The 26,883-nt window shown below is 62.1% G+C and overlaps 1 protein-coding gene and 1 non-coding gene across 4 annotated transcripts; one reads left to right on the top strand and one right to left on the bottom strand.

Moving 5' to 3' along the window:
- Positions 1–2,562: 2,562 nt before the first annotated feature.
- Positions 2,563–2,688, top strand: LOC122233340. The gene has a single exon (XR_006210898.1). It is a non-coding gene; the product is annotated as a U6atac minor spliceosomal RNA (small nuclear RNA).
- Positions 2,689–7,038: 4,350 nt separating this feature from the next.
- On the bottom strand, positions 7,039–25,559 carry WDR5 (WD repeat domain 5). Of its 3 annotated transcripts, none has more exons than XM_042965210.1 (14): positions 25,311–25,559; positions 22,013–22,192; positions 21,298–21,406; positions 20,898–20,971; positions 20,443–20,532; positions 20,094–20,183; positions 19,835–19,918; positions 16,418–16,473; positions 12,693–12,739; positions 10,251–10,326; positions 9,461–9,494; positions 9,067–9,141; positions 8,462–8,549; positions 7,039–7,419 (listed from the first exon to the last, which is right to left on the bottom strand). In XM_042965210.1, the coding sequence occupies exons 2-14, from the start codon at positions 22,091–22,093 to the stop codon at positions 7,319–7,321; spliced, it is 1,005 nt and encodes a 334-aa protein (XP_042821144.1). In that variant the 5' UTR covers positions 22,094–22,192; positions 25,311–25,559; the 3' UTR covers positions 7,039–7,318. The 3 variants fall into 3 exon arrangements, with proteins under 3 accessions (XP_042821144.1, XP_042821145.1, XP_042821143.1); XM_042965211.1 differs by lacking the exon at positions 25,311–25,559 and adding an exon at positions 25,089–25,144; XM_042965209.1 differs by lacking the exon at positions 25,311–25,559 and adding an exon at positions 25,089–25,137 and having other exon boundaries at positions 22,013–22,205.
- Positions 25,560–26,883: the final 1,324 nt, after the last annotated feature.

Below are 26,883 nucleotides of genomic sequence, written 5' to 3'. Positions count from 1 at the left end.
GATGACTCCGTGCGTCCAATCCTGCCCAGACTGGAGGCACGTGGCCAACTCTTCCTCTGGCCCAGAGCAACCTGCCAGCCCGGGAGGGCTTTCCCTGCCAGGGTCTCGCTGCGTGGAGCTGAGGCGGGAACACGCCAGGACCACAGCAGAAGGCACGGGCCTCGCAGCAGCGACACCGATGCTGATCACGCACTTATTCAACATACACTATGGGGTGCCCTCCGGTTCAACGGTGAAAGGGACAGGAGGCACCGTGTGGCCTCGGGTCCTGGAGGCCCTGGCAGCCAACGCCCGGAGAAGCAGCCTCAGTAAATGCAGCCAACGGCCCCAGGTCCCGAGAGGGAGCTGCTGCCTCCTGGGTCCTTCCCGCCTGGTGCCCCCAACCTCGTGAAGACCCGATCCTACAGACCCTTTCCACACCTGTCACTACGGCTCTGTCCCCCGGGAGACACGGAGCCTCCCATCCTGCACCCAGAGCAGACAGCTGCTACGATGGGGGAGCTGATGTGCTTTGTGAATATGCAGCTTCCTCAGATTCAGACTCCGGGGGGGTGACCCCAGGTGGTTCCGATTCACCCTAAACCTCGCGAGGCCTGGCCCGGGGCTCCTGCGGGGCCAGCTGCGGCTCAGTTCCTAGCCCGGGGGGATCAGGAGCTTGAGAGCCCCAGGGACGGAGGCGGGCCCACGGGGCCTGGACATGGGCAGCAGGCATGACTGGGGCCCGGCTGCCCCTGACGGAGTCCCCCGTGTGCCCAGACCTGCGGTCCCGCCAGCCGGCCGTGGAGCACGAGAGCCGGGCACCAGCAGATGAGACCAAACAGACTCCCTACTGCAAAGCCAGTCCAAAGGACCCAACCGCTTTGTCCTCTGCAGGTTCCGCTGTAAAAGAGGGATGCGGACGGCCTGTTCCTCTGCAAGCTGGGGAGCCGTGCCCAGGCCACACGGCTCGCCCTGACCAGGGCCCCTCCTTGCTCAGTGCCCGTGCCCTAGTCACGCCCGGCTCTTCTGTCCGGTAGGTGCTCTGCAGACGTGGGCAGAGTCCTCCCTCCCACCCTCAGCTGGCTCTCCACCTGTAAGCATTCACCCCAACTTCTCATCGGAGTGCAGGGCGCCGGCAGGCAGGGTCTGCCCCAGCAGCCCCCTCCTCCCTTCATGGACCGACCCTCCACCCCTTCACAGCAGGTTTCCAGCGATGAGGGCATAGAAGAAACTTAAGAACTGCCTTAACCAACAAACTAAGTCTTGTTTGTTTCTAATTAACAATAGGACATTTTCTTTCTTTTCTTTTTAATTCAGAAACTCTTTTTTTTTTTTTTTTAATGTTTTGTGTATTTTTGAGATTGAGAATGCGAGGTGGGGTGGGACTGAGAGTGAGGGGGACACAGGACCCAAAGTGGGCTCTGGGCTGAGAGCAGAAAGCTCCACGTGCGGCTCGAACTCATGAACCGTGAGATCATGACCTGAGGCGAAGTCAGACGCTTAACCGACTGAGCCACCCAGGCGCCCCACCATTAGACGTTTTCTAATTTCAAGTTTTCTAACGCAGTTTCAGAAACGGGTATCCAAATGAGCACAGAGAAACGCCATACAGCTGTTCACAGCCACCCAGAGTGGCCCCTGCAGGTCTGTGTTCCTGCCTGTGACACATACATATGCGCTGACACCCGCACGTGCACGCGGGTGTCCATGCGTGTGGGAGCGCAGGATCACGTGCATGGTGAGCACACGTTATGCACACCGGTGCACGCGCACACGCGTGTACACCGTGCCACACGTGCACCCACACGTTCCGCGCACGCACGAGTCCATCCACCGCACACACGTGTACACAGCGCACACCGCCTCTCACACGTGCTTGCTGCACACGTGCACGCGTACGCACACACGCCCTTCCACGGCACGCGCGCCCGGGGCTAGGGCCCTTCGGGAGAGAGAGGAGGGGAGCGTCGGCTTTAAATCTCCAAGCCCCTAGCGCGCAGCGGCCCGCTCCGGGGCTCGAACCTGAGATCCACGAATTGCGCGCAGCGCTCACGGAGCATGCGCGAAGCCGCGCAGAACGGACTCCGGGCATGCGCAGACCGCGCCCCGAGCGCCCCGCCCTCCCAACACCCACAGTTCCAAGCGCAGGGCCGTGTCCGGAAGTCCGTGGAGCGGATCTTCGTTCCTCGTCCTCTGATTCGCTTCAAACCACTTCAATTTCCGCAGGAAGTGCCGAGTCTCTGGCCCACAGTCCGCGGGGCGTGTCGCTTAGGAAGTGAGCGCCGGCCCTGTTTTGTTTCCGGGGGAATCTGGTTTTCTGAAGGACGCTCGGGACTTCCGCGCGTCCCTCCCAGCCTCTGATTGGCTGGTTTCATGAATATATTAGGGAAGGGGAGGCAAGTTTTTCCACGCGCGGCAGCGCCTGCGGGGATTTCAGCGGCAAGGTGTGAACACTGGTGGCTCCGCGATGAGGGCAGGCGCCTCCGCCGGCGTGTCTGCGCGGGGCGCGCCGCGCCGAGTCGCCCTGAGCGAAAGGTGGCCTAGGCAGAGGCCTTTAAATGTCGCGCGGACGGGGGTACAGTCGTGTTGTATGAAAGGAGAGAAGGTTAGCACTCCCCTTGACAAGGATGGAAGAGGCCCTCGGGCCTGACAACACGCATACGGTTAAGGCATTGCCACCTACTTCGTGGCATCTAACCAACGTTTTTTGGGGACCTGGGGCGGGGGCTCCTCCGCACGGTGCCAGGGCCGCAGGACCTGCTCCCCAATAGTGTGTACTGTGCTCCCTGCGGCACCCCCGCCACCGTCCGCGGGTCGGTGTCGCCCAGTCCCCCCGCCCAAGGCCGTCCTGAGCCCCTGCCCGCCAACCTGCCGGCGGAGCGCTGCGTTATCAGGACAAGGGGTGTGACCCCGACTTAGGCCGCCTCGAAGCTTCGGCGACGGCGCGCCTCTGGTCCACAGAGAGCCGCACCTGCCCCGAGGGCCGTTACCCCGTTTGCCAGTCTTGAATCCCCCCGCACGCTGATCTCGGCATCCTGGCTCCTGGGCAGGTGTGCCCAGCTCTCTGCACCGCCCGTGACGTCCCACCGCGTTCCTCGCTGAGGGAAGCAAATCCTTTGGCAAGTGTGCATTTCATTTGTAGGAGTCGAGCTGTTTCTGTCCCCACCACCGGTCGGGCTGGGTGTGAGGCTTGGGGTCTCCTCCTGGGGCCTCGGCAGCCCCCGGCTGTACCTCTCTCCCTTGCGTGGGCCGTGACGCGGCAGTGGACAGCACCACGGGCCGGCCCTTCGGCGACGGTGCCTGCCTTCCCTCTGCAGAATCCGGTCCCGGGCCGCCGCGAGCCCTTCCTGAGCCCCCCACCCGCAGCCACGCACGTGCGGGGCGAAGGCATCGCAGGACGTACCGCGACGTCGTGCACACGCTTTGGGATACCTTAGATTCCCAGGGACGGAAATCCCCAGAAAGGCCACCTGAAGCGTAGAGAGGGCGTTCCCCCTTCATGTCCAGGGCACAACGTGCTCTGTAAGCTCCACGGTGCAGGGCTCGCTTAACGACCCAGGAACGTGTTTATCGACTTAAATAAAACCAACCCGGCCCACAATTCCACTGCTAACACTGCAAAGAGGGGCGCCTGGGGGGCTCCGTCGGTTAAGCGTCTGACTTCGGCTCAGGCTCTCACGGTTCATGGACTGGAGGCCCGCATCGGTCTCTGTGCTGACAGCTCAGAGCCTGGAGCCTGCTTCGGATTCAGCTCTGCTTTGGATTTTGCTTTGGGTTCCCTCTCTCTCTGCCCCTCCCCGGCTCATGGGCGCGCGCATTCTCTCTCTCTCTCTCTCTCTCTCTCCCTCCCTCCGAAATAAATATTTTTTAAAGATGCAAACAGCACCATCCAGCTCGCATTACCTATCAACAGTGGGGGGAAATGGTCAGCCTCCGCTCTCAGGGCACCGGAGTCAGAAGCTGCAAACGCGGACCCGGGAGCCCACAGGGCACATGACTGTTTCCAGGTCCGAGGTGACGAGCAAGCAGCAGACTTCAACCAACCAGGGCAGGCGGGGTCTTGCTGGGGCCCTGGTTCGCACCAGCCAGCGGTGGAGCACGTGTCCGCGTACATGGACACGCACACACAAGTGTGTGAACACGTGCGTGCCATGTGCACGCGAACCTGTACACACGAATCTGCACGCGCGTGAGCATGTGCGTGTGCGGCACGCATGTGAACACGTGTGTGCACACCTGTACACATGAAGTGCATGTGTGTGCATGTTCGGGTGCGCCTAGATACACGTGAACGTGCACACACGTGTGTACGTACACGCTGAGCTTTTAAGACAAGCGTGGAAAGCTGGACACCCGATACTTAAGAATCCGCATCTGAGGGGCGCCTGGGCGGCTCCGTGAAGCATCCAGCTCTCGGTTTCAGCTCAGGTCGTGATCTCAGTTCACCGGCTCGAGCTCCGCGTCGGGCTCTGTGCTGGCAGCACAGAGTCGGCTTAGAGTTCTCTCTTCCTCTCTGCCCCTCCCGTGCTCACGCACGCACCCTCTTTTACGTGTGAAAGGGGTTCTGAGCCAAAGCTTCTGGAGAATTACCTTTTACAGACACTGTATGCACTGCCTAAGTCACCAAATGTCCGGGATTAATAAAACCACTCGGGAGGGACACGGGAAACGAGAGGTGTCAAAAGCTGGAGTTGAGGGGCGCCTGGGTGGCGCAGTCGGTTGAGCGTCCGACTTCAGCCAGGTCACGATCTCGCGGTCCGTGAGTTCGAGCCCCGCGTCGGGCTCTGGGCTGATGGCTCGGAGCCTGGAGCCTGTTTCCGATTCTGTGTCTCCCTCTCTCTCTGCCCCTCCCCCGTTCATGCTCTGTCTCTCTCTGTCCCAAAAATAAATTAAAAAAAAAAAAAAAAAAAAGCTGGAGTTGAACGGCCCCGGGGCTGGCACAGCTGGAGGAGGAGGATTTGACGCTTGATCTTGGGGTCGCGAGTTCAAGCCCCATGTTGGGTGTAGAGCTTGCTTAAAAAAAAGAAAGTTGAAAAGATAAAGCCAGGAAGACGTTCTCTACGTTTACACATGCCTGAAATGATCCCCAACAAAGTCTTACCTTTAGCGAACATACCAGAAGATAATCCCCCAAAGCGTTAGTGGGAGCAGCAATCCGGGTGGTTTATTTTCTTCTCCTACTTGTTTTACACTGTCCGTAACGAGCACGAATGGTTAACTTTCTTTTTTTTTAACTTTTTTTTTAATGTTTTTATTTATTTTTGAAGGAGAGCGCGCGCACGCGAGAGAGAGAGAGAGAGAGAGAGCGAGAGCAAGCGCGCGCGCAAGCGAGCATGAACGGGGGAGGAGCAGAGAGAGGGAGACACAGAATCGGAAGCAGGCGCCAGGCTCTAAGCCGTCAGCACAGAGCCCGATGCGGGGGTCAAACTCACAAAGTGTGAGATCGTGACCTGAGCCGAAGTCGGACGCTTCACCGACGGAGCCACCCAGGCGCCCCCACAAACGGTTAACTTTCACAGTAAGAAAAGGTAATTTTTAACAGCTACGAGCTTTCCTGCAGGGCACGCTGGCCTGAGCAGCAGAAGGGCCGTGTCACCCGCCCGCCCCCGCCCCACCCCCACACAGCTGCATGGTAAAAAGGTAAAAAAAGTCTTCTGGGACAAAGTTACAAGACATGAAAATCTTTATTTTTAAAAGAGAGATGTATCTTTACACAAATCTACAACAGAGAATTCAAACGTAGAAAAAATAAACTATATCCAAGGGCACAGCGCTCCGCATCCACACCCCTCTGCTCCGAGGGCCGAGCTGAGCTGTCACACCAGAACCCACGAGACAGTCCCAAGGTCTCAGGAACGTTGCCGACACACTCGGCCTCCGCCTTTCCTACCAAAATACGCTGCCAAGTGGGTTTCCCCGGCCCCGGGTGCTGACCGCATTCTACTGCAGTTCACCTCTGCACAGACAGCCCGCCCGCCGTCCGCCTCCAGGGAGAGGACGTGGAGACACAAGGGAGTCCGTTTCCAGATGCCCTTTGTTAGAATCGCCACCCCCGTCTGAGCAACCACGGCCACTGGGGGGGAGGGGGGGGCGGGAAGCCTGTCGAGAGCAGCCCCGTTTCCCCAGCCCAGGACCCGGGGCCCCAGGAAAGGCAGGGCAGGGTGGGGGTGGGGGGGCCGCTGCACACAGGGGTCCCCGAGCCTGGCAATCCCAGCACCGCCCCCTCACCCCGCTCTCCCCCGATACCCCTTCAGGAAGCCGTGCCACCGGAGGCTCCCGCCCCCAGAACTCGGGCCTCGGAGGTGGGCGGCACCCGGCTCCCCGTGTCGTGCCAGCCCCGGGAACCCCACGAAGCCCTCGGGTCCCGAGGTCGGCAGTGGGGAGACGAAGCCCAGCCTGAGCTGAGCCTGCACCCGCGGCCTGGCCTCGGGGCCTCCTACGGCCGAGCCTTCACGCACACGGCCGCCTGCGACGTTCGACGGGACACTTCAGGGACACCAGCTCCCTTCCAGCTAAACGGAATTCCCGGGTTTGCCCCCGGAACCCCTCATACATCCCCGGCCCACACGGGGAGGGGAGCCCTCCTCCGTGGCGCCGGGCTTCCCGGGCGGGGAGGGCGCGGGAACCCTCCACTTCCTGCCATCGGGGAGACTTTTCGTGAAAAGGCCAAGCGCCGACGGGCTTCGCGTGAGAACTCCGTCGCCACGGCTGTGCAGACTCCTACCTTTTATTACAGCTCGTGGGGGCGCGCGGGGGGCACGCGGGGGGACACAGGGAGGTACCAGAACAACGCCACGCTGTCCGCACGGGAACCACGAACTCCCACACACAAAGGGTTTCACACGGAAAGAATCTTACAGTGTTCTGTGTTTTCCGGAAAGACCGCACACACTGGGCACGACTACAGCAGGAACCGGTGACCGCAGACCGTGTCGCTAGAGCATCTACTGAACAGACAAGGGGGCCGCGGGGACGGCTGCTCGCCGCACTTGCACTGGGTAATAAGATACCAGAGAAGGTACAGAACATTTACTGGAAAAAAACACAACTCATGATAAATTGAACTTCACCCTTCTGTAATAAAAAATTAAAAATTTGTGTTGACTCTGTTTGAACACAATACAGACCAGAAACTTCCCCAGACAGCGTGAGAGGGATCGGCAAGAAATGTCACCAGCAACCTGTAGAACCTTCTGGTGGTAGACACCCCCTCCGCCACATCGTCCTCAGCGGTGGCTCCATCCAGGCCCCTCCCGACCCCCGGGCCCGGACGGAGGGGCCCCCTCCAGACACCGCGCTGCTCGCCGACCGGCCGCCTTCCCGCCAGCCCCCGCGGCGCCTAGCAGTCACTCTTCCAGAGCTTAATGGTCTTGTCGTTCTCCAGCGCGGCCGAGGCGATGATGTTCTCCGTCGGGTGGCAGGCCGTGGAGATGACGACGTCTGAAAGACAGACCGCCGCTGCCCTGTGCCCCCTGGTGCCGAGACCCGCTCTGCCACCCAGGGTCGCACCCCCACCGCCCCCGGGGTCCCAGCCGCTGACCGTGCTGCCCCCGCCGGGGACGCCTCGAGGGAGCACGATGGCCGGGTGGGACAGTGGAGAGGCGGCACCACGTGCTAACGGGCCATCGGGGAGGGCTCCGAGCAGCCTGGCCCACGGCAGCGGTCCCCAGAGGGGACACAGGAGCACCTGCCTCGCTGCGTGGACGTGCCCGCTCCCAGCGCCCCCCCACCACTGCTGAGCACGGCACACTCCACCTCCACCAGGAAGCCCCCCACCTCTGTGTGCTGGCACCTGGGCTAATTCCAGAACCTTCCCTCTTCCCGTGTAGCTTCAAAGGGGCCTGAGTGTCCTGGCCACACCAGGAGCCAGGAACGACCGAGGCACGGGGCTGCTCCCGAGGAGCTGGCCGCGAGGGCAGAGCACGCCAAGTCGTAGCTGGACTTTAGGTCTGAGCTGTGTCCCCAGTGGGTGGAGGTCACTTTAAGGGACCAGAATAGAGCACTTGTGCCAAATTTTCAAAGGATTTGACAATCACCCTCCCTCGGAGGGCAGGGCGACCAGCACAGGTGGCCCCTCACAGCCGAGAGGCGTGCGGAGCAGGCCCGCAGGGAGACAGCGGGTCGGCGCCGGGAGGAACCGGAGCCTCTAGACCACAGCAGATGTCCCTTGGCCTGCGCTAGTCTTGACGCGGGACAAAAGCACGGGCCACGTCCACACCGGAAGCCACGGAGCCCGCAGGGACTTTGAGGACAGGCGCCAGGAAGACGGCCACGAAGAGAGGTTCGAGTTGAGCCTGGCCTTGGCCAGACAGAAGCTGGGACAAAGCCCCCTGCCGACCGCTCACGGACCAGTGGCGTCGCCCAGGCCACCAGAGGGCGAGGAAACACCAGAGCAGCAGGCGGCACAGCACCACACTCTGGTGTCCCGGAAGCCGTCCCGGCGCACACGCGGGCACGTGGCTGCACACATCCTCGAGCTCACCTGTGTGGCCCTGTAGTTTCTGTACGATCTCCTTGGTCTGCAGGTTCCAAATGTACACCAGGTTGTCCTCGGAACCAGACACGATCCACTAGAACCGAAGACGGGTGAGAAAGACCCAGGTCAGAGCCGGCTCGCGTGGAACCCACTTCGCCCCGACGTCCACGCGCTCCGCCCCCGCCCGCACACGACCTCGAGGCCACGCTGGGCCGTCAGAGTTTCCTGAGACCTAAAGCATTTTCTCAAATCACCACCCCTCCGGGTCACACCCATCTCCGCCCAACGCCACCCCCCTCCGCTCCAGTCACACGCCGCCTGGCGAGCGCGAGCGGGGCCCCGGGCTGGGCAGGAGGCAGCGCGGCCAGTTGGGACCCGGCACCGGAGCCCAGGCCCCGAGCAGCAAAGCGCTTACGGGAACCGTCGCCCTGGGGACGCTCTGCCTCCGCGAGACCCGGGAGCAGACGAGCAAAGCCGTCTGTCACGGAGGCACCTGCTTTGCTCCGTGGGCGCAGGAGAGCGTCTGTGGCCACGTGAGCCAAGCTGTGACAGGGTCACCTCTCAGGACAGCTGGAGAGGGGGAGAAGCTCCTTCGCCGGGGGAAAACTCACCTTCCCACCAGTGACGGAGAAATTTGCAAAAATGCAGTATTTCTCATTCTTGTGGCCGGTGTAGGTCTTCAGGCACTGAGAAGGTAAGAGAGCCACTACGTTCACCAAGTCAACAACTCCCTGCACTCGGGACAATCCCCGCGTGAGCAGCGCAGGCGTCTCGGCCGACGAACCTTAGCTCTGAAAAGCACTCCAGAGACACGGTGCAAAGCCACGCGGCTGAAGCTTTAACTTACAGGCTCGCCACCTGCTAAGTCCCGAGTCTGAGAAACGTGCCCCAGGCCAACCCGACGAAGGTCGCTTTCCCGAGCCCCTCTCGCTTCAGACCCCGGCTCGGCTCTGCCACCGGCCAAAGCCACAGCCCAGACCCTGCGAACCCGCCCCCAGAGCTCACCTTCCCCTTGCTGTAGTCCCAGAGCTTCAGCGTGCTGAAAGGCAGAGAGGGGGGCGGTCACCTGCATGCCCGCGGGGGCCCCCCGAGCGGGGCCAGGTCTGTTGGCACCGGGCATCCCCACGGCCTCACGTGCAGGGCAAAGCCAGGGGCCGGGCCCCTCACCCTCCGCAAGTGCGGGCACCCAGCACAGCAGGCACACGGCCGGTGGTTTGAGGACTTCACAGTGCAAGAGCCCCACGCATTTACGGTTCAAAGAACTACAAGGTTCTGTCACCAAACAGAGGCTGCCAGGGGCTCCCGGGGTCAGTATGTGGCTCGTTCCCACTACAAGAGGGATGTGGAGAACTTTGGTTCCAGAAACATCCAGAACCAGATTTCAGTGGCTGCAAAAAATCCCCTCCTCCCCAGGCAGGAATTCACTCTTCCCAAGGGTGCTGATGAGAAGTGCTGACCGCGGGCACCTCCTGGGGACGAGGCGTGGCCCCCAGAGGGCTGCCCAAGTGCACACAAGCAGCCAGAGCCTGACGGCCCGCCCGCAGGGGGCGACACCTGCTCCGGAGTTTGTGGGGTGCCGCCCAAGTGCTCACGGGCAGAGCCAGAGTCACCGGACGAACTTGGACCCCAAACCCTTCTTCAGATCAGCCGGAGACCCAGCCGCCAGCAGAGAAGGGGCCCTGGGTTGAAGAACGCAAGGACCTTTACTAGATGTAGACATCTTCTATCTTTCCGAGTGTAGTTCTGGCAGGAAACGCATCCCGGGCCCACCCCATGGGGAGGTCGGAACACTTACTTGTCCAAGGTCGCAGCCAGGATGTACTTGCCGTTTGGAGAGAACTTCACAAAAGACACAGGTGGGTTGTCGTCATCTGCGTGGAAAACGCAGACGCGGGCTGATGCGCGAGCGATGGGCCTGAGCCCCGAGGAGGAAAGGGGAACGGCACCCCCATCACCACACAGGACCATCCAAGTGGGGACACGGCCACCAGTGCCCACGCCACCACCCGGAACGGGTCCCCGAGGAATCCAGGACGCTCCCGTCACCCGTCCCCGTGCCGGTCACAATGGCCGGTTCTCCTCGGGTCCCTGATGGGGCCCAACTACCCTTTGCCACCAGGGCTCGAAGAGCAAAGGGCCTGTGGCAAATCCCACAAAGGGATGCCCGGCCTTCCACCAACACGGGGCTGCTAAGCAGACCCAGGGTCAACGTCCTTACGTGCAGTAAGGTCTGTAAAGGCCCCGCTGACCTGGGCAAGTGTCACCACTGAGGGAAAAAGGATGTGGGCGAATCAGCTCAGGTGTTTCCTGTCGCCTAGTCAGGGCAAAAGACCCGTCAATTCTCCAGAAACCACCTTCTGGCAGGAGACCCATGTCCTTGCTTCTGTACTCAGGTCTGAAAGCTCAGGCCCGGCGGCCTGGGAAGCTGGGTAAGAGCCGCCGTCAGGGGCCGCCAAGGACAAGGCCAGCACTTGCGGCCGCATGACGGCCCTGTGACCCTCACGTCGGGAGGCGTGCATCCCCCCTCCCAGGTGAGAGGGACGGAACTGGGGCCATGCACCCTGGTGCCCGAACGGGGGGAGTGGTGCGAGCGTTACCACCTCGAGGGACCTGGCCCCCGGGCACTGGGGGCCGCTGCTCCCTGCGACAGCTCCCAAACACTGCAAAAGCACGGGAGGAGGCGTGAGGCCACACAGGGCCATCCTCGGTCGCCGGGGCCGCAGCAGGAAGGCAGGCCCCATAATGCAGACGAGGGGTGGTCGTACCAGGCTCTCTAACCCGGAAAGCGCTAATTCCTGAGACCCGGTGTCAGGAACGGGGTGGGACAGGGCTACGCGCCGCCCCCTCCCTCGCGGTGGGTGCTGCGGAGCTCAAGGCCCGGCGCTGGCACCCGCCTGCTGCCGGTTGGCCAACTAGGCTCTCCAGGCCTCCGTTTCCCCCCTGCCTGTGGGGCGGAGCGCCCCGAGGGTCACGTTAACATAAGGACACTTGACGCGGGCAAGTGCCAGGCAGCCTGAGAGGTGCAAACGGTGGCGCCGTCCCGCCAGGCCTCTGGGGACAGATGCTGCGGACTCAGCGTGATGTCGTATCCCAAAGGTGGCCTCGTAAACCGAAAGAAACGGCAGAACGGTTCCCATCCCGAAATTCCCACGTTGAAGTCCTGACCCTTGCGGGTCAGCCGATGGGGCCCTATGTGCAGACTGGGCCCTGCAGAGGGGGGACGAAGCTAAAGGGAGGCTGGTGCGGGGGACCCTGAGCCAGTCGGACTCGCATCCGCACGACAAAAGAGGACCGGACACCAGGGAGGCACACGGAGGAAGGGCCCCGTGAAGACACAGCAGGAAGGTCGAGGAGAGGCCGCGGGAGACAACCAGGCCTGCTGGCACCCAGATCTCGGATTCTAGCACCGGGACGCAGGGAGAAGTTTCCGCTACGCCGCCCAGCCCGGGGTGCTGTGCTCCGCTGGCCGGGGCTGACGCGTCATCAGGCCACGTGCGTTCCCGTGACAGCCCAGGGAAGGGTGCCAAGCCGAGGACACGGCACCCCCCGGGTGGGCGGTGGGCCAGTCCCCTCCCCCGGGGCCCCCCAAGTCCCCCTGCAGCACAGAACTCGGTTATCACCTGCTCTCTACCTCACGCTTGAACCTGGAGCTGCAGGGAGCCTCCGGGCTGACCCCGGGCGACCTACCGCCTCAGAACCCTCCCAGGACGCCCTCCCCATCACCTTCGGAGGTCTGGGGCCCCGCAGGGGCCCAGCACCCACCCTCCAGCCACACATACGCCCTGCCTGCTGGCATCACCTGTCTTCCCAGTCTGCTACGCCCCCGGCCGCCAGCAAACGGGGCGCACTTCAGGACTGGGGCTCAGTCACGTGCGCTCAAGGAACGATCGAGGACAAACCCCCACGCGGGGTCTGCCGAGTGAAGGCGGAGGGTCCAAGGGGCTCCAAGGGCCTTCAGAGGACACGGCACGGGGCCCAGCCTGGAGAGGGGACTTCGCGGGGCCAGAGGCCATCCAGGAGCTGGCGGGAGCCGGAATCCATCCGCAGAGGAGGACTCCCTCCTCCTCCCGGGACTCCCAGAGGGAGCAGATCCAGGACAGAGGAGAGAGAGGGCCTCCCGCAAACCACACAAGACGGAGGACGGAGGACGGAGGACGGCGCAGGCGCCCTCCGCGGCTGGCCGGGCGACCGCCACTCGGGGGACACCCAGCCTGGACGCAACGCCAGCAGCACTCACCGATCAGGGTCTTCAGGCACTGGCCCGAGGCGGTGTCCCAGATCCGGCTGCAACACAGAAACGGCAGCAAGTCTGTACAAACACATCAGCACAAGCAGCCCGACGCGCCCTGGGTCCTGAGCAAACGTAGGCCTGGGGACGGACACCCCGAGTCGCGGTTCAGTTTGCTCAACTCTTCTGCGCCATCGTCCCTCACCCGGGGGCCACCACGGGCGCCCCAGAACAGGCGTGTGCACCTGCTCTGCCACCGGCAGCCGGGTCGCCAGCACACGGGGGACACGGGGAGCAGAGGCCGTGGCACAGGGTGCCAGGAGCCTGACCCGTTTTCTGGCACCAACGTCCCAAGTCGCCCGGGAGAGGGCTCGGTTCTCACAGAAAAAGACTAGTGCAGGGGATTCTCTGGACACCCTCTAGTTCAGAAGGGCGCGCAGAGAGCCGCTACCCCAGAATGGACGAGCCAGCTCTAGCAAGCATGTTATTTCCGCCCACGCCAGCACCCCACCTTCAGCGGCAGGTGCCCGTGTATCAGCGCCTGCCCCTCCAGGGCACGGCTGCCCAGCAGTGAGGCCACCGGCTCACAGGGGACACGTTACTTTCCCAAGTCCTCTCCCACCTTCCCACCCCTGCCGATGTGCCCTCCTGTCTGGGACGGCACCCTGCATCACTGGCTGCCAGGAACTGGGGGGGGGGGCAGTGGGTGGTGGCAAGTTGGCTCCCGCGACCCGCTCTGCTTGTCCCATCAGGTCCCTCCTCTGGGAGGGACGCCCCGCGCTGGGCTCTGCGGGTCCCAGCTGCCACCTCCCCACCTACGCTGGGGGACAACCATCGAGTGTTCAGTCTGACTCTGCTCCCCAACCGCCAAGTGGGGGTGGCGGGGTCCCGGGTCAAGGCAGCCGTGAGGGCCACAGTCAGTACCAGTCAAGTGCCAGGTCAGTGGCCCTTAAATTTTGAAAACAAGTAGATCATCCACAAAGAGCTGAGCCTCCATCCGGCTCTCCCACGGCTGATTTTACTTTCTCAGCCGCTAACCAGGAACCCCCAACACTGAGTGAGAGGCGAACGGGCCAGCTCTGCGGCTGATTTTCCTAGAGACGGTTTCAGCGCGTTACCACTTCTCGTAAAGATCGTAGAGTTTCCAGTAAGCAGGGTGCCACACAGGCCTCCTTGCTAGAGTCGTACCCGGGGACGGTTGCCAGATCCTAGCAGGGGCCCGCCTGGCCTCCAGCAGTAACAAACCACGGAGGTTGCCTCCACTTTGTGGAGACGTTACGCAGATTACGGACTTCTCTGGCGCCGATCACGTTACCACGACCTCTCACTGTTCAATAAACCCACGTGGTTGTGGATCACTATCTTCCGACGGGCTGCTGGACTCAGCTTGCGGTTTCTTTGGAATTCTGACATCGATATTCCGCCACGAAGCGTCCTCCGTGGGTTTCTCTCTGGACTAGCTATGCGGCCTGGAGAGCAGGGGCAGGCCGGACCTACCACACGCGTCACATCGGGGCCCCCGTCCTGCTCTGTGGTCCCAACATGCTCACGGCCTCGGAAGTCGGCCGACGGAGCGGGACTCCCCGGCCCCAGACCACGTGCAGGCCTTCCTGGGCCAACTCGGAACCCGGAGGGAGCTACCCAAACACACGGCTCAGGGCGGACGCGTGGTCTCCTCCTCCTGTCCCCCGGACCCGCCACGCCTGCGCCCCGCGTTCTGTTTTCACCCCACTTATTCACCGTTTCCTCACCGGAGCTTCTAGGGGTTAACGCCTACGCCTTCCTTTTTTCCACCGCTTTTCCCCTTTCTCCGTCTGTGTACAAATTTCTTCTTCCCTTTTTTGGGGGGGGCGCGGGGGGTGGGCGTAGCCTCTTCCAATTTCTTCGGGAAGCTCTCGGAGCCAGTCTGCAGGTGGACCGGAGACTGTCCCGAGCTCACAAACACACAGCCGCGGCGTCGCTCTCGCCCGCCAGGCCACACACGTTCTTCCAAAGAGCGACGCGGCCCGTCGGGTGGTCGCCGAGGCCAGAGGCCCCGCATGCACCGTGAGCACAGGCCTTTCCCATCGGCGGCGCCTGGCTCACCCCACGCCTCTCTCTTCCCGGGTGATGTTCTTTCGTCCCACTGACACAGACGTCGCTCTACTTTGCGCCTGCCGACACTGCCCGCCCGTTTCAAACCTTACCATTCTGTTCTGATGAAACGGGGGGGGGGGGGGGGGGGGGGGGGTGGCGCCTGGATGCCTCAGTCGGTCAGTGTCCAACTCTTCATATCGGCTCAGGTCATGATCTCACGGTTTGTGAGTTCAAGCCCCGGGCTGGCTCTGTGTTGCCAGCACAGAGCCAGGCCCGGGATCCTCTCTTCTCCCTCTGTCTGCCCCTCCTATACTCTGTCTCTCTAAATAAACTTAAAGGAGGGGCGCCTGGGTGGCTCAGTCAGTTAAGCGTCCGACTTCGGCTCAGATCACGATCTCACGGTCCGTGAGTTCGAGCCCCGCGTCGGGCCCTGTGCTGTCGGCGCAGAGCCTGGAGCCTGTCTCGGATTCTGTGTCTCCCTCTCTCTGACCCTTCCCCGTTCATGCTCTGTCTCTGTCTCAAAAATAAATAAACGTTAAAAAAAAAAATTAAATTAAATAAATAAAGTTAAAGGAAAATAGAAGGTACACAACTTTATAAAAAAGAGAGAACGAGAGACGAAAGGCTTTCTCCCGCGAGCCCGGCGGCCTGCACGCGGGTGACCGCAGCACACGTTTCAGCTCTCCCACGACACTTCTACGCGTATCACTCACGTGCCCCCGTTTCCTCGTTTGTTTCCTTCGTACTGAACACAGACCAACTCCCGGTCGCGCTCTCTCCGCCTTGCAATCGGGGAGGCTCTTGAGCGATCGTGCCACCAGCGGCAGCTGCCTCCCCACCCCTCCCGGTGACCGGGCCTGACGAGCCAGGATGCGGTCCCTGCAGACCCAGCCTGACGCTCCCCAGCCTCGTGCCCCCATCACGGAGTCTGCCGAGTTAAACAGACAACGCTGACTTCCACCTCTTCCTCACGCCTCCGGAAGAATCCTCAACACTCAGGTTACAGGTCCCAAGCTCTACGAGCGTCCTTCACGCGGCCTGGACCGGACGCTGCCCACGAGGCCACGTCCCCTCGACCTCCTCACCTCCTCTGTGGCGGGATCTCCGCTCCGCTCCACCCACTCAGGACGGGAGTCCGGTCCTCCCAGGGTCCGCACGCCACCCGCGCCCGTGAACTCGTCAAGGGCACGCTCTGTGCCCACAAAGAGGAGTCCTGGGCAGAAGCGCGTCCCCGGGCCTCCCTGCACCGGGAGCCCTCCCCGCGCCCTGCTGTCCATCCGGAGGCAGGGGCTGCCGTGTGTCCGTCTGCCGCAGCCCCGTGACAGCCGTAAGCTCTTCTCGGGGACACACCCGCTTGCCTTATTTTCGCTACTGTCCCCCCGGGGCCAAGACGGCGCCTTTAAATAAATGTTTGCTGGGGGGCCTGGGTGGCTCAGTCGGTTAAGCGTCCAGCTCTTGGTTTCGGGTCAGGTCACGATCTCATGGTTTGTGAGTTCGAGCCCCATGTCAGGCTCTGTGCTGACAGCTCGGAGCCTGCTTGGGATTCTCTCTGCCCCCATCTCTGCCCCTCCCTGCTCGCTCTCTCTCTCTCAAAATAGACACGTAAAAATACATAAAGACACGTTTGCTGAGTGAATGAGGGAAGTCCCTGCACTTACCAGAGACCATCGTAGCTGCTTGACACGATCAAGGATCCATCCCGATTAAAATGAACCTGAGAACAGAGTGCGGGAAAAGGACATTTACTCGCAAGTAACGAACACAGACTGCACTCCGCTCGCGAGCGCCCTGCACGAGCGCGCGGGCATCTTGCCGAGCGCGGAGCAAACAACGGAACCCCCGTTCGCTTCGAATCCTGGTTTCCTGTGGAGACTGACGGACACACGAGCTGCACGGACAAGGTGACTTCACCTGGCGTGTCCAGCAACAGCGCCCCGGTCTCACCACGGACGACCCAACTTCGAAAGAAATCCCGCCGGAGACACGGGTCGAGTAGCTAAACCACTTACTGCAAAAGGTGTCCTTGAAAAGACACAAGCACGACTGAGCGACCCAGACCCGGACCCAGACCCGGACCCGGACCCGGACAGAGGCCCAGCCTGTGCGAGCCAGCGTGCCCACCACTGCCGTGAGGTGGCCTGACCCGGGCGACCAGCTGGAAACCACTGGCCCTGACCTCACGTCAAAGAGAAAAGCCGGAGAGAAGAACCCACTCGCTGGGTAGGTACCACAGGAACGCCCTCCGCTGCCCGCGGCAAGGACCAGGAAGCCCGGACACCCGAGCCTCAGGACAGCGGTGACCCCGTATCTGCTGGTCCTAGGAGCTGACCGGCCTCCAGCACCCCACACCTTGTGTCACCTGAATGCCTAACTCCACCCACCCCGGGGCAGCGACTTCGCGGAAAGAAACGGCAACCTGACAAGTCCCTGTCTAATGACTGCTCGGTATGTGTGCTTTTTTTCCTGCTTTCCTCCAGCTGAATCCTGGTGGGACTAAAGGACTCACAATGTCAGGAGTTCACACCTTTCTGAGGCGATCCCGCTTCCTGCTACCTGTGATAGGCTTTCTACATAAAACAGAGCCGCACAAAGGGCCGTGTGCCCCCCCCTCCCCCGTGCCATGCGGAGTGGCGCCCCCACCTGGCACCACCGCCCTGCCCGCCAGGACTCTCCTGCTCCGGGCCCGCCCCCGGTGGCCACACTCTGCCCTTGACTCACAAGATGCCAGGAGCTCGGCGTCTAGTTGTGACGACCAGAACAATCTCCAGACTCTGCAGGACACCCCCTGGGGGCAAGCCCACGTGCCCCAGAAGCACCTGAGAGCTTGGGAAACAAACTACCGACCCAGGAGCCAGGCTGACACGCTCAGCGGCTGCCGATGACCCTCGGCCTCCGCTGAGGAGCCCCGCCGCCACGCGGGCACTTTGACGCTCTGGCAGCTGCAGCGGGAAAGTAACAGGTGAAATGAACTTGGTTTTACTGAACTCAAAGTACCTAAGGTGTCGCCTCAGCACGCGCCCGGTACCGAAAGGCACCAGCAAGCGCGTCCCGTTCCCTTCGGTCGCACCAAATCTTCGAAGGCGGAGAGCGTAGTTCATCACGGCGAGACCTGATCTGGGCTCGCCGCAGGACTGCCACATGCGGCGGCGGCCTCTGCGCCGGCCCGCTCGGCCCCGTGAGGCCTCCAGACACCCGGGAGGCTGTTCTGTTTTCGTTCTGCTCCTACCAGGAGCTCTACGTGACCGTAACCACCTGCTCGCGAGCCCCTCACTTTAAAACTCACAGCAGTCTAACCACGTTTGTCCCTGTCTTTGGATTCACAGAACATCCTACCAAGACCCGCCAGGCCGGACACGGACGAGCTGACACAGGTCCCCGAGAGCTGCGGCACCAGCCTTGCGCTCTGCGTCGTTCCCAGCCGCATCCAGGCACCCTGGACATCCCCGCGTCGAAACGTAAGCACCACGAAAACGCGAGAGAGGCAACAAGTCAGTACCTAACGGGGATGCCACGGCTCCCCTGAGGTGACTGTCCATCAGAGCTCTCTGCGGAGGGGACCCCCGGCAGACAGGTGAGCTCATACAGAAGCGGGGGGTGGGGGGGGGCAGGAAACAGGCTGAATGCAAGGAAAACCCAGGGCCGCTCCAGAGAGGAAGCTGACGCAGTCGTCGTCCAGTCGAGAGGGCACGGTGGCCAGACCCGAGCGGGAGGGCGTGCGGGGACAGGGAGCTGGCAGACAGGGCCGTGCCTGCAGCGTGAGGTTGCCAGCTCCCCCCACATCTGCGGGAAACCACGTGTGCCTCTTTCACACGGGGTCTCAAGTTGCCCCTGCAGGAACCGTCCGACAAGCATGCGGAGCGGTTCCAACATGCCCACCGCAGTCCTCGTCAAGCGCGAGTCACAAGTGCCTGAGGGGAGTGCCTGCTGCCCACAAGGTGCCCCGGTGCCCGGGGTCCCAGGGTCCGGACGCCACAGACGCCCGAGGAACCTTTCCAAGCGGACGGACAGCCGCGGCACGGGGCATCCTCACCGCTACTTGAGGGAACGTGTCGGAAGGTATGTATTTAAAAAGCCAAAACGCCACAGAGGGCAGAGAAGCCGCGAGCAGTTGGTCCTGGAGGGCGGGCGCTCCCGACACTGATTTTCTAGTTGCTGCCTTTCTTTGCCTTTCTTTCTTTTCAAATGAGCACTCCTCACTTTGGTAGGAAGAAAAACTTCACAAACCCCACCGCGGTCTGAGCTCTGGGTCCCACCCGCAGCCCCCGCCACCACCGAATCGCAGACAGGGCTGGCCGTCGCGACAACTCATCTCCCGGTTCCTTCCCTCGGTCGCGGCCGGGCCGGTCTCAGAGTCCGCGCTCCCCGCACTGTGAGTCCACAGCGGCGGGCGGAGCTCGGGCCTGGCCGGCCACGCATCCGTGGCGGAACCCCTGAGCCCCAGGCGTTGGCCGGGCGTCCTCGAGGCCACCGCCGGCAGCACCCGTGTGTCTCCTACGTATCGGGCGCTGCGAGTGGTCTCAGTGGGGCAAGACAGCCCTTCCGAGGCGGAAAATGCTTTAAAAGCACTCACCTACACGATTTCAGAAAGTGAAAAGGACCATCTGCTCAGTAAAAAGCAGCACACTGTTTACACGATTCCTTCCCCTTTCCAGAAAAAGGCAAACTTGGCCAAGAAGCAGCTCCCGGCTCTTTGCTGACAAAGAAAGGAATCGTGTGGCCGTTTTCAAGTGCCGTGGTTTGGGAGCGGGTGTGCCTCTGACTCTGCACGTCCCCCTGCCCCGCGGCACACACAAGCACAGCCAGAGCGCACGCGGGGCCCCACCTCCTCCACCACCGCCCCACCGAAGCCAACCCCACTCAACACTCACTTCTCCGCGGCCACGCTTCCCGGCGCACGGCCCCTCTTCGGGCCTGGCCGCCGGTCTGGGGTTCAGTTCGGGGCCGCCTCACCCGGCCCCTCGCCTGCCTGTCCCACGGACCCAGGACAGGGAGACCTCTCTCGGGGTCGCCAGTGCCCACTCTCTGGCCATCACCCCGGTCCTGCTGCGCGGGGTCCACAGCCCGGTGGGACTTACAGCTGAGACGGGGTCCGAGTGGGCAGGCAGAGTCTTCAGGCACTTTCCGGTTTTCACGTCCCATATCCTCACGCTTTCGTCAAACTGAAGGCCAAAGAAGAGGGTGAAGCCGCTCCACGGGCAGGGAGCAGGTCCTCTGGACCCCAAGCCCCGCCACCACCATCCCCTCGGCCCCCAGCACTGACGACCCGAGGCTCCACTCGGCGCCCCGGGCTACAGTCAGGCGCACCCCGCCCCCACCCGGAGGCGCCACACTTACAGAGCCCGAGACGATGAGGTTGGACTGGGGGTTGAAGTTGCAGCAAAAGACGTAGTTACTGTGCCCCTTCAGGGTTTTCAGACACTTTCCCTAAAAGCAAGCATTGTCGGACTAAGGCATTCCGGGTGCTTATTTCCGCAAATGTCAGCATCAGGCCACGCCCACCAACACCTAGGCAGAGGCAGCCCGAGGGCACATCCTGCAAGGCGGGGGGGGGGGGGGGGGGGGGGGCCACCCCCTTGACCATGACAGGATGACAGGCTGGGTCCCAGACTCAACTCCAGCTCCCGCACCGTGCCCTTCTCCACACACACCAGCTTCCCAGGAAGGGAGGCCGAGGGCGGCTTACCGAGCTCACGTCCCATATCTTTAGGGTTTTATCATCCGAGGCGGAAACGAGGAGATTAGAATCTGAAGACCAGGCCACATCGGATATTCCCTGGGGAGCGAAAACACAGGGTCACCACCTTGACGGACAAAATACAGCTAACCAGCAAAAGTCAGAACATCCACCTGAAGATAACTAAGCGCATCACCCCAGCATCCCAACCCTCGAGCTACCGCTGGCCACACGGACGGAAGGCCACACGGGGCCCACAGGACAAGCGTGTTCCCTTGCAGTCAGGCAGAGACTCGCCTGGGAAGAGTGTCTGCTCAAAAAACAAGAGGCAGAGAGCTATCAAAAACTCGGGGGGAAGAAGCTTCCACTTTAACCTGCCGAGCGCCGGGGACGGGCCCCACCCCCGGGACCGCTGGCCCTGCCCCAGCGGGAAGTCAGTCTCGGCATACGGGGTGCACACCTACCAGCTTGTGACCAGATATGGTTTTCTCAAACTTTCCGTCATACGCTCCCCAAATTTTAATGAGCTTATCAGCGGCTGAAAGAAAGGAAGACAAAGGAACTGAGCTGCTCCAGTCATCCCGAGTACAGAATCTGGGCTGCCCACAAGAGCCCCGGGAAACAGCATGAACCCCTCAGGAGCCCTGCATGTGCTCCGTGCACGGGGACAGGCAGCGCTGTGGCACGGCTGCCCGTGCCCTGCCCTCTCCCCCAGGCCCCTGTCACTTCAGGGTGGCAAAGGGCTCCGGGTACGGCGGGGGCACGCGGCTTGCTGCAATGCCCCAGGGGCGGCGTCCCCGGCTTCTGGTCTCGGCCCAGACGGACTCCCGAGCGCCGAGGCCCCGGTGATTGATAGATACGTACACGAACTCGCCAGCCACTCGCCGTTCGGGCTGAATTTCACGGAGGACACGGCTTTCGTGTGGCCAGCCAGGGTGAATTTCAGGGCATAGTTTGGTTTAACAGGAGTGGGCTGTTGAAGAGACAGTCCTAGTCATCAAACAGTTAACCGCTGTGACCCCCTATTCTGAGCTCCACGTCCATACTCCAAGTGCCTGCTAGAACTCTCTGGAAGTCACCTTTCAAACTGAACGTGTTTCAACCTGAGCTCACGACGTCCCCTCAGCCGCCCCTCACCCACCCCAAAGCGGCCTGAAGCCCCCTGCCACGGCCGCGCCACGGAGGCGCAGCAGGTGCAGCCTCCCCCGAGGCAAACCTCAAGGCTGCAGCCTTGCGTAAAGGCTTCTGCGCGCTGCCTGGTGTCCACAGGAGGGGTCTGCGAACCCGCCCTGGCGTCAGGACCGTGGAGCCAGGCAGGGCGCCTAGTAAGAGGCTCTGTGGGCCCTGAACGGAATCTTACGATCAGGACCGAGGATCCACGTTATTGATAAAGCCCCTTCCCAGGGGACAGGTCTGGGGATCCTCGACTCGGCAAACAAGCACTCGATTAGGTCTATGGTCAGCGACTAAAACCCCAGGATCTAACTGAGGGGGGACAGCAGACTTTGAAGTAACATCTCCAAGGCGCGTTCCAGCCTGTGCGCCCCTGGCACTTCCCCGGGAGCCCTCAGGGACGCGCCTTGCTCTGCGTGGCCGAGGAGGAAGGGGTGGGCTGTGCTCTGGCCGCCTCCGTCTCTGGCTTCTTCTCCTCCGTTGCCATGGCTCTGAAGCCCACCGGGCAGAGAGACGCGAGCAGGGGAGTTCACGGCTCCAAGCGCAGACTCACAGTGGGAAGGAAGAGCCGCCTGCTACTCAAAACCTACAGGGGGAGACTAAGGCCCATAAACAAAGCACATTGTGAAAAGTAACTCCCAGAGAAAAGGATAAAAACCTTTTGACCATCTCGCCGAGCCCTGTAGCAGACACGCTGGTCCCAAACGAGGAAGCCAGCGCTGGCCCTCGCTCTGCGCTAACGCTTCTCAGAGGCTAACAAACGCTTCTCAGAGGTGGACGCCCTGCCCCAGCCCCTTTTGTGATCGCAATCCAAGGCCCCAGCTTCAAGGGTGCCCCCTACTGTTACCCGGGTCCGTAGGAATGCGGCCCAGTCCAGGCAAACAAAATGCAATTTTTTTCAAAGAGCCCTCGAAACGTTAGAAAAACAAACCCACCCAAATTACAGGAGACCGAGCTGCAGGGTGTAGAAATTTGGGAACGCGTCCAAATGCTCCCAAGCGCCTCAGCAGGGTTAAGTGCCGTATTTGAAAACACACAAGAGCAGCCCCCCCGGGGGTCCTCGCCTCCCCGGGGGGGGGGGGGGGGGGGGGGGGGGGGGGGGCTTCTGGGCCTCTGGGTGCTGGGCGCAGACTCGAAGCTTGCCTCCAGGATGCCCGCAGCGCAAAAGGCACGCTGTCCCTGGTGAGGGGACCGCAAGACCCCGCCGGGAAGCGTAAACCAGAGCCAGCCCTGCCTGACTGCAGAGGCCCGAAGTGCCCACGCTGCAGCTCAATTAGGTTTCAGCGTGACAATGGAACCACCCGGGCCGTACGGCGGGCGATCACGGGAACAGACCCCGTCCCCAGCCTGCATGCGTCTCACAGAAGCACACCTGGCGATTCCAAGACCAGGGAAGACGTTATTCAAGAGGGGAGCCACCAAGACATCCTCGCAGACAAGCCTGCCCTGCCGTCCGTCTCAGCATTTACGCGTCGTCGTCGTCGTCAATTCTAGCACTTACAACTGAAGGCTTGCCTGACTACTCGGCACACCAAGGCAAAATGGAAGCCACCGAAAAAGAGCACGTCTCAAAGTCTTCGTCCCAGAGGAGGGCAGAGAAATTACAAGGCAACACAGCTGAGCAGAGCACAGATGCGGCCACCAACGGTTACCTGTAGCAAGGCCCGGGGCTCACACCCAAGGATGGATGGTGCTGCGCCCAAAGCCCAAGGACCAGAGTGGGGGAGGGGCAGGTCCCACAAACGCGCTCAGGAACCGAGTGCTGGCACCAAGCTGGTGCTCAGTAAACGCTAGCTACTTGGTGATTAAATTTAGAGCAACCTGGCCGTGCCCGCTAATCCAAGGGCTGCCTTCCTTTAGGTGGGATGGACAAGTGGGGGAGGGGGGAAGCTAAGGAAGAGAGCTGCCAAGACTTTTCCCAAACCTAGCGTCTGAAGAAGGTACCAGCAAGGGTTAAAAGAGGCGTGGGGAAGAGAGGGCAGTGAGAACCGGCAGGGAGAAGCTAAGAAGCTTCCTCTAGGGAAAACGGGGCGGCAGCTGAAGGAGCCCCGACCTGCTCCTTTTAACATAAAAATCGAGACCCACCAGGAGGTGGGGCGTGAGTCCAGCAAACTGCCCGCCCTCTGGTGAGGACCGGAGGATACAATACCTAATCTTACAGAAAAGGTGCCCAACCCCTCCCTGCTCTGGCCCCATCCACGGATCCCTTGGGCTAGCAAAACATTACCATGCAAAAAATCAGGGGGGGCCTCTAAGAATCCAATTTCTGGACTCAACGCCCCAGGTTTCCATTTAAGAGGGGGCCAGAGCCTCGCATTTTCCATAAGCCCTCAGGTGACTCCGTGGAAGCACCTGGGAGGTTGGTTAGGGACTAGCTCGTAAGGAGAGTCGGAGAACGTGAAGGCAATCAGGCTTGCAGGGAAGGCGGCTCAGAGCCCACCTCCAGAGCACGGTGTCGCCTGCCCCCTCTTACCACCCACAGGTCTCTTACCCTGAGGAGCCGGACCACCCAAGGCTGAGGCTCCCAAACTTAAGTGCTCTCCTGACCTGCTTGTGAAACGCAGATTCCTGGATTCCACCCCAGAGAAGCGGCCCACAGGGGAGGTAATTTGGTGACTCACAGGTGGCCGGACCAAGAGTGGGGGAATACGATACGACTCCCCCCACCTGTTCTGCAGCCTGTTCGCATTCTAGCTTCCCTAGGTGTCTCCCGCGGGGCGGGGCCAACCTCGCAGGCAGTGTCTAGCACGGCACCTGCCAGAGTGTCTGAAGGCCCCGGTAAACGGACCGGGGAAGGTAGAAACTGGCACGAGAAGGCTAGTAGGCAGCGTCTCTGCCATCAGTCAACATGGCTCTGGCGCACCAGAATGGAAGGATCCGAGGCTCTACGGCAGGAGCCGGGGTCTCTCCGCACAGCCGGGGAGCCCGGGTTCTCGGGGGAGAGGCTGAGGGTGAGCAACATGGGGAGGGGGCGTTTCTGCAGAAGAAGAGGGCGTCACGGGTCCGCGCGCCACGTCCAGGTACCCGTCGGTGGGTCTGGGGTCTTTCTTTGCAGCAGCGGAGAGCAGGGGAGACGCAAGCTGGTTGCAGAAATAAGTCCCAGTCCCCGGGCTGAGGGCTTGTCACCTGGCCGCTGGGGGAGGGGGCCCTGGGGAGTGGCCACTCGGGTGAGCGCCGGGGGTCCCCGGGAGGCGCAGGGGGGCCGTGAGGACACGTTTAGGGAGGGAGGGGACGGAAGCTGAGTGCGGGAAGGGGGCCGCCCCCGGGGGACGGGGCTCGACGCGGGGGCGCAGAGCGGGCACCCGGAAGGGAGGCGGTGGGGGCGCTGGGCGCCTGCACAGAGAGGGCCCCGGCGGGGCTGGGCCAGGACCGGGGCCCAACCCGCCGGAACACGTGCGGCGGCGGGGCGACCCGGGGGCGCAGCCGGCGTCGGCCCCCGCCCGCAGCCCGAGTGCGGTCCCCTGCCCGGCGGCCCCGCTTACCTGCCGGCCGCGGCGGCGGGGCGGGCGCTCGGGGCGTCGCGTCGCCGCCGCCTGGGCGGGAGCCGGGCCGAGCTGGACGAGGCGGCGCGGGGGGGTGGGGGGGCGGGGGGGCCGGCGGTGCGCCTGCGCGTGCGCGAGGGGCGGGGCGGCGGCGAGGCGGGGCGAGCGCACAAAGCCGGCCTCTCTGAGGGGTACTACGGGGAGCGGCGAGGGTCAGGATACCTCGGGCAGGCCAGACGCCTTAAAGGATCGGCTTACAGAGCGTGCCTTCGCCTCCGAAGCGGTAACCCCAAAGTTGGCCAGTGCAGGTCTTTCTACTGCAATCCAAAAACGGAAGTATGATGATACCTCCAGGAAAGTGCTAGTGTGCCCCTGGAAAGTTCACCTCCTGAGCCCGGCCTGCAGCGGCGCCCCTCCCCCTAGGAGTCGAGGGGCGGCCGTTTCTCCCGAGACCCTCACTCTGGGGTCGCCGCTCCGCTTCCCCGTCGCTCCCGCACCTGCCAGCGGCAGCCAAGCGCGTGCACAGCAGCCGGCCCGGGCTGATCGCTCCACGCATGCCCGGCACCTCGGCACACAGGGACCCTTTCCGCCCCCCACCCCCCGGAAGCGAGGACCCTGAGCCCACAAGGCCAGGGGTGCCGGTGCCCGCGGGAAGCCACGGTCAGGGACGAGTCCGTACCAGCAGTCCCCGCGTGCAGGCCTCTCTGCTGTCTGCAAGGTGGGGTCCCAGACAGCGTGTCACCGTCAGTTACAAACGGGGAAGGGGAACCTCGGAGGGGAGGGCTGGGGCAAACGGAGAACCTGTTGGAGCCCGTGTTCTGGTCCCAAGTCCCGTGCATTCTCACCCGCTGCCCCCCTCCCGCTACCCGCGTGAGTCTTACGGTCTCGGGGGCGGTCTTGGTCTCCCCAGCTCCGCGACCCCAACCCAGGCAGCATAACGTGCAGTCTTACTTCCCAACTAAAGATGGAAACACCAAATATGTCGCAGGAACCTACGCAAACAAAAGAATAGCATTTGATATGGAAATGCCCAGGGAACCAAGTGTGTGGTTGTCACAGATACAGGAGCTTGTCTGCAGGCGCCTCCAGATGAGGACGCAGGGGCAGGAAGTCTCTGTCTGGCGCTAGCATGGCTCTGTGTGGATCTCTGTGCCTGGGAAGCCGTAGTCACCTTGGGCCAGGTGCCATGGAGTCTTCTGGCTGTGACTACAGATGTTCACAAAGCCGGCTCGGGATGAAAGAGGACGTCTCCCTGCACCTGGCCACCTGGGCCAGAATCTGAGCCCCTCGTGGACACCCATCCATCACCTCTCGGCTGTATCAGCCATCCATTTCTCTCCATCCCTGCCCCAGGGCCTTCCAGCGGGCCTTTTCTAAACCTTTCTGAAGCACAGGCAGAGCCCAAATCCCAACTCCGATCTGTCCCCCCTCCTGATTTTAGACTCACAGCCAGCTTCCCATTGCTCTCATATCCAAATCCAAAATCTGATGGCAAAGTACCCCCTTTAGCCTAGCACCACCCCCAGTCTGTGCACCCCAGATCCCTGCCCTAAATCAAAAGTACTCCCAGCCCTCCCACCCTCTGGACAGCTGGATAAGATTCCAGATCTCAGAACTCAAACCAGGTTCCCAAGTCAGTTGGTCTTGCCCAAGGAGATAGAGCCTTCTAATGAAAATGAGAAAATCCTCTCTGGTAAGAGTTCTTGCGAGCAATCCTTGCGGTCACAGCTAAAATACTAGAAACAACACAGCAGGTAAAGCAATTTAGTAAAAGGTGATTTCCTTTATTGTCGAA

The sequence above is a fragment of the Panthera tigris genome, chromosome D4 (assembly GCF_018350195.1).
Source record: "Panthera tigris isolate Pti1 chromosome D4, P.tigris_Pti1_mat1.1, whole genome shotgun sequence".
Lineage (NCBI taxonomy): Eukaryota > Metazoa > Chordata > Mammalia > Carnivora > Felidae > Panthera > Panthera tigris.
Note: the sequence above shows the minus strand (reverse complement) of the source record. Positions and strands in the feature narration are given on the sequence as shown.

What these genes read in the sequence shown, in the direction of transcription:
- WDR5 (XM_042965210.1), bottom strand. Translation starts at nt 22,093, where the DNA reads ATGGCAACGGAGGAGAAGAAGCCAGAGACGGAGGCGGCCAGAGCACAG. An exon ending in CGAGTGGCTGGCGAGTTCGT is followed by an intron (nt 20,972 to 21,297) that starts GTACGTATCTAT and finishes CCTTTCTTTCAG; the next exon opens with CCGCTGATAAGCTCATTAAA. An exon ending in GGGACTACAGCAAGGGGAAG is followed by an intron (nt 9,142 to 9,460) that starts GTGAGCTCTGGG and finishes TTACCTTCTCAG; the next exon opens with TGCCTGAAGACCTACACCGG.